This window comes from Aythya marila (genome assembly GCF_965140915.1).
Source record: "Aythya marila genome assembly, chromosome: 6".
Classification (NCBI taxonomy): domain Eukaryota; kingdom Metazoa; phylum Chordata; class Aves; order Anseriformes; family Anatidae; genus Aythya; species Aythya marila.
The window spans coordinates 1388604-1405500 of NC_139047.1; the positions used below are offsets into that span (position 1 = coordinate 1388604).

At 37.0% G+C, this 16897-nt stretch overlaps 1 protein-coding gene across 5 annotated transcripts in view; it reads left to right on the forward strand.

The window, feature by feature from the left end:
* Positions 1 to 15647, forward strand: part of RFTN2 (raftlin family member 2) — a 33404-nt gene extending 17757 nt beyond the window's left edge. For 3 of the 5 annotated variants that reach the window (XM_082764141.1, XM_082764145.1, XM_082764144.1), the window contains 3 exons: positions 174 to 277; positions 6595 to 6673; positions 10771 to 15647. In XM_082764141.1, the coding sequence (XP_082620267.1) occupies positions 174 to 277; positions 6595 to 6673; positions 10771 to 11040 (453 nt within the window). In that variant the 3' untranslated portion in view covers positions 11041 to 15647. Of the gene's footprint in view, positions 1 to 173; positions 278 to 6594; positions 6674 to 7791; positions 8403 to 10770 lie in introns of those variants that run through there. The other 2 variants (XM_082764142.1, XM_082764143.1) reach the window with 2 other exon arrangements.
* The last annotated feature ends 1250 nt before the right edge of the window (positions 15648 to 16897 follow it).

A 16897-nucleotide genomic window follows, 5' to 3' on the forward strand; every position in this document is an offset into this window, starting at 1 on the left:
GTTGTCTTGAACTTTTCAAATTGCTTTCAGTTTGAAATAGGGAATCCCTTTTCACACCAAATACAAATTATCATGTTATAACTAAGAAAGAAGAGGGGTTGTAATTTATGTGTAAAAATGCAAATAAACCCTGTACAGAGTGTCTTTACTACTTTTTATAATTATTAATGTAGGGGTGTGAAATTAAAACAGATTACGGACCTTTATTGCACACACTGGCTGAGTTTGGATGGCTCCTGACCTGTGTCCTGCCTACACCTATTGTACGACATGACAGGTATGCAAACAGCAGGATGCAGCATTTTGCTGTGTCTTCACAGTTGCACATCTTAGTGAATTATCAAGTGATTTTGTCACAAAACAGTCATGCACTGTTTATTGCAAATTAACGAGGAGAATGTGCTAATCCAGCAAGTTATGATCTAATCCAGCTGTTTCTCTTCTTTAATGTAGATACTGTTTCAGTTTACATATAGTAATGAACTACTGGATTTCAGTTCTCACATTTTCTTGCTTTAATATTTCGTTGGATGTCTTGGGGAAAATACCTGTATATGTAAGAACAGCTAAATAGTAGACCTAGATCCCATATAATGTTTCAGAATTTCTTTTTAATGGAAAACGTACCGTGCTTTTATTCAGAGTACCTGCCATAAAAAATGGCAAATGTATCACTGAATTAAGCTTACACAGTTTTGTTTTGTTTTGTTTTCAATTCTGCTTCCATCAGATTAAGATTGCTGAAGTTCAGGGAAAAAATGTACTGAGGCACAGCTTAGAGCTCATGAAAACGATGGAAAAGCTGGGTGACTTTAGTAATCTTTGGATCTAGACCTCACTGCATTAAATCAAGACAGCATAAAAAGGACATGAATGCAAGTTTCTAAGAGAACTGCTACAAGAAAACAGAATTTTGTTCAAGTGATTTGACATAATTAAATTAACTCACCCATGTAAGAAGGAGGTTTTTCTGGTCAGAAAATAGCTGTCCTCTTTATCTGTGTTCTGTTGTTCTTGTTTCTGTGTTTTTTTTTGTTTTGTTTTGTTTTGTTTTTAATCATCTGTTTACAAGCTAAGACAGTAGAAATTGAGGTAAAACATCTAGCATGTTTTCCTATTTTTAACGATTTCTCTGTTTTGTTTTCTTCTGAAACTTACGAAATTCTGAATTTACTGTGCAAAGCTCCTGCTCCATCAAGAAGTATTTCTCAGAACACAAAACAAAACGTCTATCCTTCAATTCTTTTTTTTAAATTCTTAATCTACATGTGTTATCTTTGAACTTGGTGACTTCTTAGGGTATGTGAACTGCTGAGCCTGGTTTTCATAAACAGATGAAACTTTTGGCCAGATCTTAAAGATTGAGAAGTAGCCTTTCAGAATCAGATCAACTTTTTGGAAGGGCGTGAGTGAACAGTCGGATAGGAAGGTTCTAGTACTCCTGGTGTGCTGAAGGTCATAGGATGAGAGAGGTTTAAACCCCTAACCTTTGCTATCACACAAGCAGTGTACCTGTACCCATCCCCGAGGGGTTGGACAGAAGGGGTAAAACTGTCCTGAGCAGCCATGTTAGCTCAGTCTGGGCTTGCTGCAGGCAGCAGATGCTATTTTGCACCTGGTAGATTGCAGAGCAAAAGCAGGGCTGCTTAGAAGAAGCTAAGTGCTATTAAAAAAAATAATAATAATAGTAGAAAAAAATGCAGTATGAAGTGATAATGGATTCAATAGACAGCGTCTGTTTCTTGAGTTACTGAGAAGGTGACGTACCAGCAAGACATTGAGGTTATGCTAGGTGTCTGAAATAGCTTTGGTTTCCAGATGTGAGACAACCAGCCCACTGCTAGACGCAAAACAGGATTGTATTCTGGCCAAACATGAAGTTGGATTCACTTCATATTGACATTGGAATGATTGATGAATACAAAGCATTTGTTTTCTGATTTAAATAGTTGTGTAGGTGTGTGCATGAATTGTCTGATAGTTGTTGTCTGGAAGGTATCTCACAGTCCACATTAGAAGAAATATGGTAAATCACGTTTTGAGCGTGCATGTAGTATGTCTAATATACAGTTATTGAGATTTCTTTTTAGAAGTAAATAAACAAAAGTTCATTAACAGAATTCCTAGCTGGGAATTAAGAATTCTTAAAAGACTCTAAAGAAGTGTTTCTGTCCTGACAGCCTGCATAGTGATCGATAAATACTATTATTAGACATCAATATTGGCATTTGAAAAAGAGAAAGAAATTCCTACATGGTTACTGTGTGTCTGATAGGAAAGATGCTAGTACTGTGGTGGTAGATGATCTTAGGAGTTCAAGTTAAATGCTGGATAAAGATACCTCATGCTGCCCACCAGCAGTCCTTTTCCCAGACGGGGAACTCTGACCTCAGAACTCAGCCTGAATTTAACAGGTTTCAGAAATACTGAACAAATAAACAATTTGGCAAATTCATGTTTTCATGTTTGTTTGTTTGTTTGTTTTTAAAATGCAAAATATATAATGAAAATTCTATTTAAGAATAAAAAATGTTAGCAAGGCAGCCTGCTCCCCATTTTTATTTACCTCCATTTTATGTCTTATTCTCTGCCTTAGTCTATTCCTAATTTTTTGCAAAACTTTCCTCATCTCAGATCTTCTACAATTTGTTCCTGGCCATTAAGCCTACTGTTCATCTGTAGACAAAAGGTGTGACCACAAGCTAATAAGGTCTGGAGTGTGACAGGATTGTCACACACAGAGTGTTTCTCTATCTCCCTTCTTTTTTTTTTCTTTTTTAAATATAGGTTGGATTTGAAACAGAATGTAAAAATGGCAGGCTGTAAAGCCTGCTCCTGTGTGGTTTTGATGTTGCTGTTCTTTGAAGGTGGTATTATTTTTACAGATGTTCCTCTCCATAAAATAATGGCGTGTTGCACAGAGTGTCATGCCACATGCTAGCTGAATGTCATGGATGCCCATTTCAGGCACGGGCAGCAGCCTGTAGGCCTGTTTTGTCCTTTAGCTCCTACCTCAAGAGCTAAATCATGCAGGATACAGGAAGCATTTCCTCAAGAAATGTGATCTTTGTTGTTACAAGTAGAGCAATAGTAGAGAACACGCAGAGTTGCATTTTGTGCAGTGTTGTTTGAAAGATAAGGACCTTTTTGGGGTGTTTTTTTTGTTAACAAAGTAGAAAACCCACAGAAGTTGCTAGTCTTCTGTCAGTGATTGTTTTTCCAGGCATACAGCAGAACAGAGCATGAAAAAAATGGATGTGATGCAATGTTTGTATCCATCTCTTGGATATCATCCCTATCTTGGATATTTAAATACGGTTAGCAGTCACTAAAGTATTTTTTGACCAAGAAAGAATGTAAGGAAGAGCCACAATAGTACTAGTGACCTCATTCACTAGAGCCTCCTGCATTATATACAGCCGTAACATACAGTTAAATGTTTTCATGACAGGAATTTGACAATAATTATGCCAAGTTCAGAAGCTGTATATCACGGATAAGATGAATAGCCCTTTTAGAAGTTATATTTAGTGATTAGGGGGAAAAAAAACATGTTAGAAATTATTTTGTTGGTAATTTAGTGCTACTGGAGTTATCAAAATAATGTTATTGTGAATTTCTGGAATTCCGTACATGTTTGTGGTCTAAAGTTAGAATTCTTTACTGGTTTTGTTTTGGATGGAACAGTTGTGTCAAGTCCTGTGGGAGCCTTACTGTCCCACATTGGTACATGTCTCAGAGCTGAAAGTCTAAATGCAATGCAACTGCAAAGGAGTGCGAAACTTCATTTTGGGGAAATGCAAATAAACCAAATAGATTAAAAGAACTTATTATAACTTTTTTTCATTTGTTCAAGAAACACTGTCTAACCTTAGTTGATTCGTACATAGAAAGTGTATGCACAATAAAAATAAAAACAGATGTAAAAATCATAGCAGGCCTGAGTAGCTTCCAGTTGGATGATTGTTCTTAGAGATTTATTTAATATATGCATACACTAAGAGGACGGACTTATTGCCAATTCAGCATAAGCAGACAAGCAAATAGCTGGTGTTTTAACAAAAGAGTCTCTGTTGCTCCTCATCCCTCTTACAAGAAGAGACAGGAAAAAGGCTCCAGCAGCCGTACTTCGCAGTGACCTTTATTTCCCCTCACTGATTGCTGTAGTCCCTGAAAATCGGCAGGACGGACTGTCTGCAAGCACCGGAAAGCAAGCAGGCAAATACAGTGCAAAAACATTGACTTTGTGGTTATTAGTTTATCATCACAAACAACTTCATCTACGTTTGCAAAATGCCCTGGCTTACAAGGCAAAGTGGAAGTGTGGAAATGAGAGGGAAGCTATGGAGTGGCTTACTCTAAGTGTTTTTTTCTCATTTAAATTCTGTGGAAATCCCACTGTCATTGAGTTCTTTGTGAATTAAGCTCATAGCTGCTTTGTCGTGTGCAGCATTTTAATAAGGTGAGACTTAGAAAATTGTTAATTTACTGATTGTCTACTCACCAGTGTGTCCTTTCTCCATTCTAGTAGAATTTATACAAGCTGAAGCTTAATGTTTGTTTCTTTTTTCTTTTTTTTTTTTTTTTTTTTTTGCTGCAGGAATGCAGACACAGTTACAAAATAGAGCATAGGCAATTCCCCATGACAGGCATTCTGCACAACCTTCTCACTTGAAAGAGAGATTTCCCAGTTGATATTACCAAAATAGGCATAAATGAGGCAGGGGAAGATAACTGGCAATGTGGAGTAAGTTTGCAGGATTGCTGATTTCCTTTTCATAATGTAAAAGTGTAACATATGTGTTATTTTTTTTCAATTAATAGAAATAAGGAAGGTAGGGACTCACAGAGGAGAAAACATGTTAAGTTAAAGAAAATAACCTCCTCATTTCCCTGTCTTCCCCAAAGGCTGCAGTTTAGGATAGTTCTCTTCTCTCATCCAAGGAAGGTATGCAAAGACATGCCTTGACCTTAGTTCAGCAGGGTTGAGAGGAAGGTTGTGATGGGCCAAGCACCATCACAAAGTCATCATAATTGACTATTGATCAGATACAGCTGGGAATAGTGCTGTTCTGTGTATGTTCTCAGAGCTTACTTTGAGGCACTCTACTAGGGTAGGCTGTTAATAAATTCTTTCTGATCCTCTAGCAATGGTTTTAGTCCCTGATTTTTCTTGGAGTGAGTCCCTAATATTAAAAAAACAAATTCATCAGTCCTAGCCCTGGCATGAAATATGTATCAGTTATGTCAACCTTATGTGTGTGGTTGCTGAGATTGTGACTTACCGTACTGAAGTACGATCAGACATTATTTTACTACTTCCTTCCAGAGCGTTAAGCATAAAAATACAGTTTTATTATTGATAGGGGAATAGGTGGAATCATGACTTCTTGAAGTGGGCTCACTGTGTGGTAATCACTACAAGTCTGTTTTAAGTCATTAAAGTTTTGTGGTGCTGTTTTTTTATCTTACTCATGTATTTGTAGTTGCTTTCGTGCTAAAGTGTTTCAGTGTATTTCCTTTATGCATGTTAAGAGCTCATTGAATACTGCACAGAAGTAGAGTAGGGAGAGAAGAAGTTACCAAAACGTAGTTCTGATATGTGGAAGAGCACAGAATTTTTTTTTAAACCCTCCCATCCCAGAGCTCTGATCTCACAATTCTTGCATGCATTTAGTCCTTACAGAGTCTTGCTTTGTAAGTCACATGCAGTCAATTTGGTGGCCTGTATTTTTGATGGAAAGGTATTGAAAACAAATATCTAAAATCTTCAAGAGGTTGTAAAGGACAATTCCTTTTTTTATTAACCAGTAGTAAAAGAATGCAACATTTTTGAGACATGAATACCTGAGTTGTTTTTGATGAACTTTTTCAACAGAAAACCCACAACTGAAGTTCTTTTTTTGCTCTCTTACTTCTTTCTTCTCTTGTCCCTCCCATGTACAAAACCACCTGTGTCACTTACCTCATTGTGGATGTACTGGTTAAACTGAGCTGAGACCTTTTGTCCAGAGGTAGTGAAAAGGCAAGCTTATCCCACTGTCTCAGATGTTACGTTAAAACCAGAAAACAATTTTACTGCTAACTAAGAGTCTTACTTCACAAATTTCCTGTCTCACAGATACTGAGATACTTGTTGAAGCTGTTTATCTTCTGAAATTGAGGCTGTTTGCTGTGGTGTTACTAGATAGTTGCATGTTGTTGTATATCTATCAGTGCAAATAGATGAAAAAAATACTCTTTAATGTTTAATTTCAGATGTTGCAAAGGTATGGTCTTTCATTAAAAGTAGGAGCTTTGGTACTTAAGCTTTCAAGCACAGTCCTGTCAAGTTACTCCAATCATACTAATAAAAATGTTTTGTTCTGTATTTGTTTACATGTGCAACACCTTAACCAAGCTGTGTGCTTCTGTTTGTTTTATTATTATTATTATTATTACAAACCAGTTTATGAATTAAAACACCAGCAAATGCTTGATAACCTATCCTCTTCTGACTCATACACACACAATTTACAGTTGACTATGAAAGGCGTGAATGTTACAGGAATGTTATTGCCTTGAAATATTCAAAGGATTTTCCTTAAATTTTAGTGAAGGAAACCTGGCCACAAAGCAAGTTGTTTTTCTTCAGAGACCTGTTATTTGGAATTCTGCTGTCCAGACGCCAGAGGTGAGTAATGTGTTGATTAAAAAAAAAAAAAAAAATAGTATTTCACACTATAGTTACATACAGAAACAGATTTCAAAATTAATGGGAAAAGAGTGGCAGAAACAGGTTTTGCTTGAAAAAATCTGTTTAAGTTTGTGTCACGTTTTTGCAGATACATTTGCAAGTTGGATTTATTTTTTTTTTAACTCAGCTATATGGCTCTTAGACTAAGCTGTAGAGAACGAAAGTGTAGGTATGCTAAAAGCCTGTTACTTTAAGAATCCTGTTCTAAGAAACAACTGTTTCTCAGGTGGATGAAGTTGGCTATGCTGCAAGCATTTGTTTAGAAGCCTTCAGGAAGTCCTAAGTGAGCTGACTCAACTCCTGCACATGAAAAAGATGACATTTTTTTGACCTCTGAAATGTCTGTTTTCATGCCTGTAGCAGAATACAAGTGTCAAGCTGTGCAAGGGGCTCTGTAATCTGGGGGTTACCAGGGTGAAGGAGTGTTAGCCATTGCTGTGTGAGTAAAAGTATGGGACAGAAATAGAGGACTTAAAATTCCTACAGCTGAACTTCAACAGTTACCTGTCCCCTTTAAGTGAGATTCCCGTAACAGTGGTTGTATAAAAGTACTTTGAGGATTAAATAATCAAAGTAGTCATCACATCCTGCTCAGAGCCAAGGTCACAACAGCAGTGGCACCTGTACAGTGCTATAGCAAAGTCTGCTGTGGCCAGGGGAGGATAACCAATGGGTTTTTCCTTACCAAGGTTTTCTACACCCTGTGGTGGGTTTTCCCTTTTATTTGTTCTTCAGTGGCTATTCTTTCTTCAGCTAATGAGCTTTCTTCTCCTGTGGTAGCCTTTTTAGGAGCTATGGAAGCTGTAGGCATTTTGAATCAGGCCCAGCACTGGAGTAGTAACTTCAGAAATTCTGTCCATCATGATACTATTACTTTTATGAAGCAGTGGTATCTATCCTCTTCTTTGTCCACCTGTATAAATGTTTCATGAGACTCTAAATAGCTGGGATTCATATTTGATCTTTCCAGCTTATATCCAGACTGCTGTCATCATCTGTATTTTCCTGTGATTAGTGTTTCTAAAATACACTCTTCCTTTTTTGTTCTTCTCCAGACTTCTGCTTGTCTCCAGCCTAATTTCCTTCTCACTGTGTCCCCTGATAATTAATTCTTCCATGCCTGGAAGAATGGCATTCAACATGAAAAATGGAAATTTAATTGCACATCTCCATCACAGTCTCAGTTCCTAGCTAGGTGTTGTATGCTGTCTTTAATTTATTTTCCTTGTTTACAAAATTTGGGCTCCTATCTTATTTTCCACATCAGTATTCTGTGCAGTCTCCCTTGCCAATGTTTCAGTCATCCATTCATGTCCTTTTCCAAATTCTGCCAGTTCTTCTTGCAGTTTTCTTTCAGTTTCCCGTGTGTACCATTTATCTTTGGCTTTTTGCTTTCAAAGCTTACAGTCCCTGCTCTCTTGTCATTGTCATCTCTTCTTTTTTTTGGAACATAGTTTTGTTGGTATCAGTGTTGTAAGTGTATAAAGCCATGCTATTTTATGTCGGTCGCAATCAAATAAAGTCAAAATTCTCCTGATGTTTCCCAACTTTTTATTGCTATGTATAATAAGTTCATGGACTCCTGATGTGAATACTCTTTCCTTGGACAGAGATACTTTAAAGGACACTGTAACTATGTGACTCAAGGTAGAAGGATTAATACTGGATTCTGCCAGGAGACCCTGTAATACAAAGCACTCCTGTAAAAACATTCATTGTCAAAAATTGATGAATCTTTGAGATGTGTTTTAAATTAAAATTAGAGGAATCCTTGTGTTTGCTGTTTAAATTCTGTTGCCTAATTGTGAGGTGATTAGTACTGGAATGACCTTTATATTCTTTATTTTTACAAGTATGACAGTACCTGTGTTCTGTGGTCATTGTTTCACTTGATTGTAATGCAAAACCTTTGAGTTAAGCATTAAGACAGTGGAAGTAAACAAACAGCTGATTTGTAGCCATGTACATGAGGATTATTGTATTTAAAATCTGAAGAGACACAGTATCTAAGTGTGCCCCTTAAGTACCAGTGAATATCTTACTTCTGCAACAGGAAATCTCAGTAGGATGAGGTCATGTTAGCATGGGATAAATAGGTAGCTCGGGCTAAAGCTAAAACATGTACTAAAGTAGCATTTACCCTCTGTTTTTCCAATCATGTAGGTTTTCCCCTAAATCTTAATCTCTACATTTACGTATTTATATATTACCAAAATGTCTGAATTGGCAAACAGCATATTACCTTTATTCATAGATGAGGTAATCTGTCGATTTGTTACCAGTGCCTAACTGGTATAGCATGTCATGCTAGCTTTGCATGGAATAGCTAGATTTCAGGTATGAAACAAGCTACTGAAACCTGAAGGCATTCAGTATTAACTTTTAATATTAACTATTAACTTTTGCTCTAGAAATTGTAATAAATATGTTTATTTAAAATGATACATGGACAGGGGGAACAGAGTTGTGGAATTTTATCAAACAAACCTTTGAAAACATTTTAGTAAAAAAGTTTAACTCCTGTGATTCTACATTGTTGGTCGTGACACTTCACTTGCATTTACACTGACTGCATTTCTTGTTGTTTTACAAAATAAGATCATCATGTTCATAATTCAGGATGCTTTTGAAACACAAAGCTGCTGCAGATATCTAAAATATTTTAATTTCCAAACTAAATAAAATGCATCAGTTTGTCTATTTATGAGTATCCGTAACATGCTGGTAACTCGGATATCTGGAGAAGAATACTAACTTTAAGAGAGCCAACCTACAAAACCAACAAGGCTTTTTCATTAAAGGAACCTAATTAAGAAAGCCTAATTAAGTTCAGTGTTAGAGGATGCCTACATGAGAGTCTCAGACCCTCAGAGCCTGATCACGTTGCAGCTGTGTGGCAGGGTCCGGCCGTGGCACAGCTTTGTCCCCCAGGCATGTCCAGCTCCTGGACCCCTGTGACTTGCCTTCTGGGGGCTGGCAGTACAGGGTACCAGCTGCTTTGTGTACTCAAGGTTGGTTTTGTTGTAGTGTTTTGTTGTTTTTTTTTTTTTCCTTGTGAGGTTGAAGATGCCAGTTCTAAAGGAACTTTTAATTCAGTAAGAATTGAGGGAACTCCTCTGTTACCTGGCCTGATATTCCCACAGGGTCTCTTTTCAGAAGACTGTGTGTTTCAAGTCCTCACAGATCCTATCTCTGCCTTCTTGTATATTTGTTGGTTAGTGCATTGTGATCTGGCTTGCAATTTATGTAATGGTTCAAAGGCCTCTTGGATTTAGAAGGGTTATATTGTCTCAGTGAGTTCTTTATCACACACCATTTGCTTCTCTAAGAAAACAGTTCAGAGGAGACCTGAGACTGAACTGCACACATGAGGGATTTCTCTTTTTTATTTCCTTTAGGCACACTTCTCCATCCTCTTACTGTGGCATCTAGGCAAAGCTTATTTCCTTCTGTTTCTCCTGAGGCAACACTATTTCCCCTTAGTCTAATTTCCCGATGTCTCCTGTAACAGCTTCCCTTAAATACATTTCCTTTAGCCACAAGGGCCATTGTTTTTACTGTTTCAAAAGAGTTTGGGAAAAATGTTACAGATGTATAGAAGGGGGCAAAGAACTGGCACAAGCAGTTGCAGTTTTGGTTTGATCAGAGTCAGACATGTAGGTTAGGTGCAAAAATAAAGCTTTCTTCAAACAGCTGATTTTTAGCATGGGTTAAGACTTGTAAATCATTCTGTGTCTGCCAAGTAAAATGTAGGAATTGGGCATTGTCAAAATAATTGCTTCTTCTAAGCATTTGCTTACTCTTTTTTAAATCTTGACTGTGGTGTATCTTTTGCATCTCTCCTTAAATATCTTTATAGAGAACAAAAATGTATCCATTAGGATATTTCTCGAGAGGAGTTCATAGTTTAAGCCAGTGTTAAATGCTGCCTTATGTTAAAATGCAGCTCACATTAAATTCATACATGACTCATTGTGAAGTGTTTGGCTTTTTTTCTATATAAGCTAACATTAAAACACCTCCTTTTATTTCAGAAGAAATCCTTAAGGCAAGTTACTGGGGAGGAAAAAAGCAGAGTTGGTAGCAGAAGTGTTGGATTAGACACAGCTACTTCTCGCCCTGTAGAAATTGGACAACCACCTGATGAGTTTCATCTGTCTCCTTCTAAACAATGTTGGATCAAAGAGGCCTCCTCCCAGTATGGAGGCTTTCCCAGATTCAGTAGCAGTGATGGAGTATTAAGAGAACTGGATGATGGACAATTTGACCAGGAAGATGGAGTCACTCAGGTCACATGTATGTGATGAAGTAAGTAACTGCAACAGATGGACATGTACATAATTCACACAAATGTAAAACAAACCAAGTCCATGCTACTTTGAATGCATTGATATAATCCTATGACTTTTCCCAGACTCATTTTGTATTTTTGACTGTAGTAAGCCTACTGTAGTAATAATACTACTGCAAAATGCTTTGGCTTCCTGTCTGTCTTTGATAGAATAACTACCTGACTGGGTGCTCTGCTAACTTTTGTTCATCTTTTTTGACAAACAAGGAAGCAAATGCTGCAAAACAATGACAGTTTGTCTTCTGTAAGAAAGAAAGGAATGTGGATGTTTGGTGTTTTCCACAAGCTGAAAGTGTGTTTTGTTGTTGTTGTTTGTGTTTTGTTCTGTTTGTTTTTTTCCACAAGGATATTGTAAATATTGGGGGGGGGGGAAGGACAAGAAAAATTAAATATCTCCATATTGTTAAGTTTTAATGAGATTTTCACTTTACTTGCTTTGTCTAAGCTCAGAAACCTAGAGAAATACAAGTCATATGCTAGACAGTTAATTTAAGCTGCATTCAGACCTGGTATGTACAGAAAACCTCTGGAGGCAGACAGTTGCTCCTGTAATACTATCTCAGCTCTACGGCATTTACCAGGGTTCCATGTACACGTAAGCCAAAAGCTATCCCAGCATTCAGCTTTGTGTATATATATACAAAAACTTACTCGTGAGGAAATGAAGATCCTCTCGCCTTCCAAAAGGTAACTTGCATTCTATGAAAAAGTAGTTTGAGAAACTGTAAGAAGCACCAACAGCCAGGTGCACAATGATACTAATAATATACAGGAGGGAGAAGTAGATAAAATGTAATATTAGATGAGAGACTTTTTACAAATATGCCGATGTATATGCAAAATAAAATTTCTGCTAATTGTGTATCACACTAGATGAATGATATCCAATTGCATCAAATAGCAGAAGCACTGTTCACAGGAAAGACTGAAGCTCTTTGGCTTCTGTCCTCACTGTGGGGAAGAGTTAAGACTGGCTTCTGGGAGAAGAGGCACGTACAGGAATTATTTTTATGGTGCTGTCTTGAAATTACATCTGGCAATAAATAGTTCAGCTTCCATCTAAGCTGATCTACTGCAGTAGCTGGGAAACAAAAGCCACAGGAAAAGAAATTCTGCTTTTTTTTCTTTTTTCAGATCATTTTTGGTATTTCACATAAAATACTGTAACTTAGTTACTGTCTGTAAGAAGCTTTTACTAAGGGAAATTTCAAGTTTTAATTAAAAATGTAAATGACAAGCTGAAGAAAATTGCATGATAAAGGTGATTGTAAATAAAAATGTATTTTTGAAGAAGTTCTAGAAGCAAAAACTTCTAAGTGCTTGTCACTCTCAAGCTAAGAAAATAACCTGATTCAGATGAAAAATCAAGACAGAACTGAGCAAATGTATTCCCAGCCTTTCTCTCAAGGTTTGTGGTACAGCATGCAGTCAGACAGGTATCAAAATCACCTGCCTCTGGTGGCAGTGTTCCACCAGATGCTGTAGAAGTCTCTTTGCCCACACTGGGATGACAGTGCCAGCACAGTGGGCACAGGAATGCAGTGACAGCAACACCAGCAACTGACTCAGAGCACCTGCAGGATGAACAGAATGGGGCAATTCAGCCTGCGATCTCCAGGGCAGGGAGCCACGCAGAATGGACTCTGGCAGGAGCTGCTTCTTGCAATGAGCAAGAAATAGTTCTTAAAAAAAAAAGTTGCACGTGCTGTGATAAGCAGAAGTAGCACGAAGCTTTACTACTATTTCAATTTATTTTTACAGGGCCTTATCCACTTGTATGAGGTTTGATTGTTGTACTAGGGGCTTGAAAGGATGATGGCTTTGGAGTTGCTTCCCAGTTTCGTGGTAAAAACTGTTGCAGGTTTGTTATTATTTTTTTCCTTTGGAAGAGCAATTCCTAACAACTGTTTGCAGCAGACTTTATCCCTCTCCTGTTCAGCTTCACCAAACCCTGGTTCTGGAGACAACCTTTAAATTTATCTAATTTTCCTGTTGCACCTTGTTGGAAAGTGCAGCTTCTCTCTTCTCACATTAATTTCTTAAGAAAAATACCAGCAGTCTGGCAAAGTATTCCCTGCTCAATGGGAGGGTGCTAGCCAGGCGCTCCTCCCAGAGCCTGACCCAACTCCTGTCTTCTCACACAGCCCACTGAGTAGCAGTCATTCGACAGCAGGCATCTCCCCATGGTACTACAGATGGGGAAGAACTGATGAAAAGACACATCTGTCCCTGGCAGAAAGATAAGTAATTTCAGCATATTAAAAAAGAGACAGCAGCTGGTCTTGTAAAACTTGGAATATAATGCTGTACTTCTAAAAATATTTGTCAGAAGTAATCAAAAGAAAAAAAAAAAAAAAACGCTCTCACATGTGCAATTAATGGTGGTTCTCCATACAAGTCAAAGTTGTAAAAAGCAGCAAAAATTGGTCAAAAAACTAGGAACTCTGAATATTCCAAGTTAAAGCTTTTAATGTGTATAAGAGAAATTACCTTTTATAAAGTAGTATCACTGTTTAAGATAGTTAACAGCAGTAAATTGTAAAACAAAACCTACCTGCAAATATTTATATAACACATTATAATGTATAAAGTACTAAACTAAATGCAGTTACTCTTTCTAGAATGCATTTATTGGATACAAAGGAATCATTTCACTTTTGAAATCTTTTCCAGGTAGCGAATTTTTCCAGGTAGCGAAAATGCAGAAAACTCAAAACTAGCATCCAGGTGTTTTTTTAAAAAAGCTCTTCCCATATGATTAATGAAGTATAAACAAAGAAGATTCAATTTTTGCAACAAAGGTAGTCTGGATGTCCACAGGTACATTTTAGAATATTCCCACTTGAAGCTTTAAGAAATTTCTTTAAGAATTTTCTTAAATTGTAGGCCACGGAAAGGAATGTGGCTTTATTTCAGAGTTTCAACTGTACTTTAGTCCTTGCTCTTGAATCTCAGTAGGTTTTGATTGTGTTGAAGCTTCTGTAAATTTATTTCTAGTCTTTTTAATTCGGTGTAAATATGCTAAATTGCTTCCTTTAAACCCCTTTAGAAATGCCTGTTGAGGTAAGGACAGCTGGTTATTTTTTTAATGCCATTTGTTTTGCATATAGTACATAAAGTTGTCCCTGCTGTACAAACACTAGAGTGTTTTCCTAGTTCTCTGTTGTCTTTCACCTCGCAGGGCTACATTTGGGCTCTGTACTGCACACAAACAAAATTTAATTCTTCACCTTGAAAAAAAAAATGACAACCTGGCAGGAGACAAGATAGAAATGTGTAAAGGGAGTGGCACGGAGAAGGTAGCAAAGGAATAAATTCTTCAGTATTCTAATTCAAGGGAATCATGGAAATGGTAAGTAGCAGGTTTGAACCAAATGAAGGTACTTATTTGGCTGGCTGTTAACTGCTTGCTGCAGGATGTTGTATGTAAAACTACATGGATTTAAAAGGTGACTGAAAAAAATCCTGAAAGGGAAAAAAAAAAGCTCTCTGAAAGTCACTGAACCAGACTGAAGCTGTTGGAGACTATAAACAGTGGTTTGACTGACTTGTGTGCTCATCCTGTTCCTTCTATTTCTTGTAAGGACCAGTTCTTCATCCTTGAGTTAGCTAGATTGAGCAGGACCATTGTGGGAGTGTAACTGAGAATGGTTTCTAGCTGCAAAACTTCTTTTAAAAAATCTGGGAGTAAACTGCTTGCTCAGTCTGTGTGAAGACTGTACACAAACCATTTGACTTCATGCACTAGTTGAAGAGCACAGATTAAACAACCTGTCTTCCTAGGGCATGGATGCTGAAACAAATAGTTGAAAATGCTTTTAAAAGAAGTGATGCAAAATCTTCTCTTTCTTTGCCATGAAAAATTCTGAAAACCAACTCATCTTATGTGGGAAAGAAAGAAGGGGAGGGTACATTTTGTGTTGAGGGGATTCTAATTAAAGCTATGTGTTTCAGTATGTTCTTAAACCGAAGCATTAAGTTATGACTCTACTAATCATAAATTACTAGCAGCTCCTTGTTAGCGAGCTTTTTTATATGCTCTTATTGCACACACACTCCTCATTTTACTCAAATGTATTTTACATACTTCATTATCTCAAGCCTTTATATTGAATTGTGGCTCAAACTTTAAGCCTGGATGCGTACTCTGACCCCCCCCCAAAAAAAGTACACTAATATTATGGCTTCATCTGCGAGTCTGAACTTCAATAGACGAGTCCCTCACCTGTATGTGACAACAAAAATACGACTATTAAAAAACAAAGATGGAAAGACATTAATGCTGTTCCCAAACCTCTCCAAAAGACTGAATACTTCATCTTAAAGTGTTAGGACAGGAAATACTTTTAAGTGTTTGCAAGCAGGAAGAAATAATCCACTATAAAAAAATCTTTGCCCTGCTCACACTTGTCACAGTTCATTTACATACCTGATCAGCTGTAATAAACTGCTGCTTAACCTCTGGCTTTGATCTATAAAGCACTATTTTCTTTTTGTAAAGCTAAGGTCTATATTTCTGATGGGAAGCTTCTCATCATTAAAAACACTTCTTAAATCAGTTATCAACGTCCTTATTGTGTTTGTCTCATGCTGGCATTAAATTCTTTAGCTCAATGTATACTTTCCTTCAATTATATTTTTGCAAGTCTTGTCTGTACATACATACATCACACAAGGCAAAGCTTGTTAGGCTTTTAATCATCTATTAAAAGCTGATTAGTTTACTTTTATGTTACATATTAACGTTCTGTAAGTAATAAAAAAACAGGTCACTGTTCTGACAATTGGCTATGGTTTAATTTATAGAATACAAGTGTTAGGATAGAGAATTTTTAAAGCCAATTTCCTGTGTCAAAATTTAGATGAATGGTATGAATTTAAGTGGTGAACATTCTTTGGGTAATCGTAACTTGAGACAAAGTGGTTTAGAGAAACGGGGCTGATGACATGGTTGATGTTTTAAGCAGAAGCTTTGACAACATTAAGAGAATAAAAATCTCAGCAGCAAAATCACTGGGGCTGACTTGCAGCAAGATACGCTAAAGCAAGCATCAGGGCAAAAATAATGAGTTTTTTGACAATGAGCCTTTGCTTATGACATGCCATTCTACGTGACACATTGCCCATAACATGCTTGGAGTATTTGAAAGGCCCTCTTGTAGATCTCACTAACTCTCTAATTGTAAAACCAGCATTTTCTTAGTTGAGACGTGTATGAATTTGAGGTCTGACCTTAAGGTGCTAAGGAATATTGCATTTCTCTGCTTTTGAAAGAAGAAATAGAACCTCAGCACACCTTGTAGATGGGAGAGCACCGCATTTTGTCTTGGAACCATTCAGCTGCCTGTGTTTTTGGACGACTTGAAAAATGAGAATCACTTACCAAAATATAGCGGTCTGGATAAAGAAACAGTTTAATTTTAATTTTTTTTTTCCTTTTTTACAATATATTTCAAAGACAGTTGCCTTCCCTATTAAGTAGATTGTAAGTTAAATCTGTTCATGTATTTACTAGACAAATCAATGGTTTGCTTAGGCAAAAGGAAGTTTTATGGTACCACTCAGGCACATGTGTGTACGCCGTACTCATGTAAACAACAGCAAGGGAAAATACAAGCAGTGTTTCACTTAGGCCTTATATAAAATCAATAGTAGAGCAAGTCAATTTTACAGTGCAAATCTGAATGAGAATAAACAGGATTAAAACTTCCAGAGTTTTGTTTTGAAGTGAAACTCCTAAAGCATAAGAAGAAGAAAAGAGGTTTAAAATTTTAATGCAGTCCTGAGCACCACATATTCTTCAATTTTGT